The sequence below is a fragment of the Lactuca serriola genome, chromosome 5, assembly GCF_051521515.1.
Source record: "Lactuca serriola cultivar US96UC23 chromosome 5, Lser_US96UC23_V15, whole genome shotgun sequence".
Taxonomy (NCBI): domain Eukaryota; kingdom Viridiplantae; phylum Streptophyta; class Magnoliopsida; order Asterales; family Asteraceae; genus Lactuca; species Lactuca serriola.
Genome location: NC_136412.1, coordinates 339,533,729 through 339,537,221, shown reverse-complemented (window position 1 = coordinate 339,537,221; position 3,493 = coordinate 339,533,729). Strand labels below are relative to the sequence as shown.

General features: G+C 29.7%; 1 protein-coding gene across 1 annotated transcript; it reads left to right on the top strand.

Annotated features, from left to right (window-relative positions):
- The first annotated feature begins 225 nt into the window (after positions 1-225).
- Positions 226-3,064, top strand: LOC145055353 (GDSL esterase/lipase At1g58430-like). Its single transcript, XM_079003647.1, has 3 exons — positions 226-878; positions 956-1,205; positions 2,709-3,064. Exons 1-3 carry the CDS (start codon positions 273-275, stop codon positions 2,915-2,917), a joined length of 1,065 nt encoding a protein of 354 aa, XP_078859773.1. The 5' UTR covers positions 226-272; the 3' UTR covers positions 2,918-3,064.
- The last annotated feature ends 429 nt before the right edge of the window (positions 3,065-3,493 follow it).

Below are 3,493 nucleotides of genomic sequence, written 5' to 3'. Positions count from 1 at the left end.
ATGAAAATTTTAGAATTCTAATCTCAACACCACTAGACTGGATAAGATCAAAATTATTAGTGATAATTATATAGTAAAAATTTAATTCAATACTATAAATAAATTTAGTCTAATCTTTATATATATATATATATATATATATATATATATATATATATATATATATATATATATATATATATATATATATATATATATATATATATATATATCACATACATTTTGCATGTCAAAGAGGCCTCCGTAGGACTAGCTAGTTCATCACTAATTCTATGGCTTTCGCCGTGTTCATCTTCGCCTTACTTCTCAAAGTCTCCACCGCCCTTTCTAGTCAGAACATAACCCATCTATTCCCTGCCGTCCTCATTTTTGGCGACTCCACTGCAGATTCCGGCAACAACAATTACATAAATACCCCATTCAAAGCCGACCATCCCCCATACGGGGAAGATTTTCCTGGAAAAATCCCCACCGGCCGGTTTTCAAACGGAAAACTGGTGTCGGACTTTTGGGCGTCTCTGCTGGGAATAAAACAAACCGTTCCTCCGTTCCTGCAGCCTAATATCTCCGATTTTGATATCCGCACCGGAGTGAACTTCGCTTCCGCCGGATCGGGGTACGATGACATGACGGCTCAGATTTCACAGGTGATTCCTGTTACGAAGCAGTTGTATTACTTTAAGGAGTATATAAAGAGATTGAAGAAAGTTGTGGGGATCAAAGAAGCCAATAGGATAATTGAGGGGGCGTTGGTGTCAATTAGTGCTGGAACAAATGATTTCACCATTAGCTACTACGATCTGCCTTCTAGAAGAGATGATTTCTCCATGGACGATTACCAGGATTATATATTGAAGAAGCTTCAGAATTTCGTCAATGTAACTCTCTCTCTCTCTCTCTCTCTCTCTATGTCTTTATTTAAACATTTGTTTGATTTTGTGGTGGTGGTTTATAGGGGCTGTACAAGCTCGGATGTCGAACAATGGTGGTTTCAGGGCTACCTCCGATGGGGTGTTTACCGATTCAAATGTTGTCCAGATTCTCGAGAACATGTTTGACGGATCAGAACACCGATGCTCGAGTGTACAATCAGAAGCTCATGAATCTGCTGCCGCAGATTCAATCTTCTCTGAAAGGAAGCCGAATTATGTACGCAGATATCTACAATCCGATGACGGAGATGATCCGAAATCCACGAAAACATGGTAAATTTGTGACATTAATTTTTATTCACATTAATAAAACCAATTTCAATTCATTTATTATCGCAACAAAACGAGTAATTTTATTTATATTTTATAGTAAATTGTAATTTTATTTATATTTTATAGTAAATATTTTAAAGAACATGAAATAATAAAAGTTTGAGAATACGATTACCAAGAGTGTGACAAGTAAGTTTGTCTTGAATTATTATTATCTAAAGTTTGAGAATAATCGAAAAAAAAAGTTTTACAGAAAGGGTTATATATATTGTGATATGAACAAAGTTTGTTACTCCAACAAACAACTTTATTTTATCTACACAGTTACAAAAATTATCAAGTTCGTTATAGTATATTTTCATTAATTTGTTTGTTATAGTATACTTATTTTGCTTTTTTTGACTTTTATATTAAGATATCATACTGTAACTGTCTATTCAACATTCAACCATAATAATATAATAATAGGTAACTTGTTTAAAAGGATTCCATTTTACCGAGATTTTTACCTTTTTGATTCTATTATCTATTTTTTTCTCATGCCACATTATAACGTTGACTCTTTCATTGATTCTTATAATATGTGAAATAATAAAGGGATTTTATAACATGTCCGATATATAAGAAGCATTAAATATCATAAATATTACCATAAGAGAAATTAAATGTGAAATTCATTTATTATAAGGAATATTACCATAACTAAATATGAAATATATTAATAATCTCCATAATAAATGAATTTCATATTTAGTTATGATAATATTTGTAATATTTAATGTTTTTTATATGTTAGGGCACATATTAGAAAATCACAATAATAAATTATGATGGTTAATTAAGATTTTTTTTTCAAAGAAAACAATATTATAACAAATTCTCATAATACTATAAGAAAAAGAAGATTCAAATATATTATTAGGCATTTCCTTTTTAATCTTTTAAAATGTGAATAAAATCATAAACTTCTAAGAGAAAATCACAAAAAACAATGAAAACAAGGTAAGACTTCCAGACTTCCAATAAAAATATTATTTCTTCGAGTGTTACACAAAGTCAATTTTGCATTGGACCCATCTCCTAAACAAATATTCATAATGCAAAATTGTTTTCTTTTATTTAAGTTATTGTTTCGGTATTTAAAAAAAATCAAAATTTCTTTCAACCTAACATCATACAAACACTATAAGATTTTTTATTTTATTTTTTTGCTGATAAAATGTTTTTCGAGATTCTCACCAACAAAAATTGATTAAAAAAGTACGAATTAATAAGAGCAAATCCACATTAAATGAAGAATCATTTTGCATCAAATGATTTTTTTATTAATGGTGAATATAGTTTGACAGGTAGACTAACACAAAATTGGTAATCATTTTTATATAAAAAGTAAAAGAGAGTTTAACTTTAGTTTCGTTTCTACTTAATCATATTTTGATATATTTAGTGATTTTCTGTATTTCTAAATAAGTTTTTTTTTTTTTTTTTAAATGTGTTTTGTAGGATTTACTCATACGAAAGTGGGGTGCTGTGGAACTGGGTTACTGGAAGCAGGACCAATATGTACATATCTTACTCCACTATGTACAAACCCTTCAAACTACTTGTTTTTCGATAGCATCCATCCAACTGAAGCTGCCTATCGTTACGTTACCAAAACCCTTCTCAATAAAATCCTCCGTCATCTGAATACCTCCGGCCATGTTTTCTAAGTAAATACTAAAATCTAGAAATAGACTTTCCTTTTAGGTTTTCCTAAACAGAAATGGTTAGATCCAGAACAATATCTGTAATGTTTAATGCACAATAACTTACTTCAAATGTATTGCTTTGGAAATAGTCATTTCTTATTTGGAAAATGATCTTATCATGAATATATAGATTACAAATTAACTTTACGATTCGAATTACTTTTAAACCGTTATGTTGGTTTTGCTATCCATTAATCTATAGAAGATGACACAAGGCAAATAAAAGAACTCTATTGTATGGATGAGAATGTTGACAAATTAAAAAGTAACATGGGTAGAAGAAGGACCAATTGATGGTATCATGAATGTAAAAGTCTTAAAATTTAGCAAGTTTTGATGGTTTTGTTGTAACCAACTAATAATTTACAATTTTTTGTTCATTAATGTCCAATATTTGCAAACTTTTGTTCAGTAAATGACTTTTCTGGATTTGAAAGACCTTAAGTTTGAAATATGAACATCTGAAAATATTGGGTGTTAATATACAAAAAAGAGAAATTAAATGGGTTAATGACCTAGGAGAGTAATAAGGTTTTA

Bases quoted from the DNA above. Each gene is read 5' to 3' on its own strand.
- LOC145055353 (XM_079003647.1), top strand. From the start codon at position 273: ATGGCTTTCGCCGTGTTCATCTTCGCCTTACTTCTCAAAGTCTCCACC. The intron at 879-955 runs GTAACTCTCTCT...GGTGGTTTATAG, and splicing joins AGCTTCAGAATTTCGTCAAT to GGGCTGTACAAGCTCGGATG. The intron at 1,206-2,708 runs GTAAATTTGTGA...TGTGTTTTGTAG, and splicing joins CCGAAATCCACGAAAACATG to GATTTACTCATACGAAAGTG.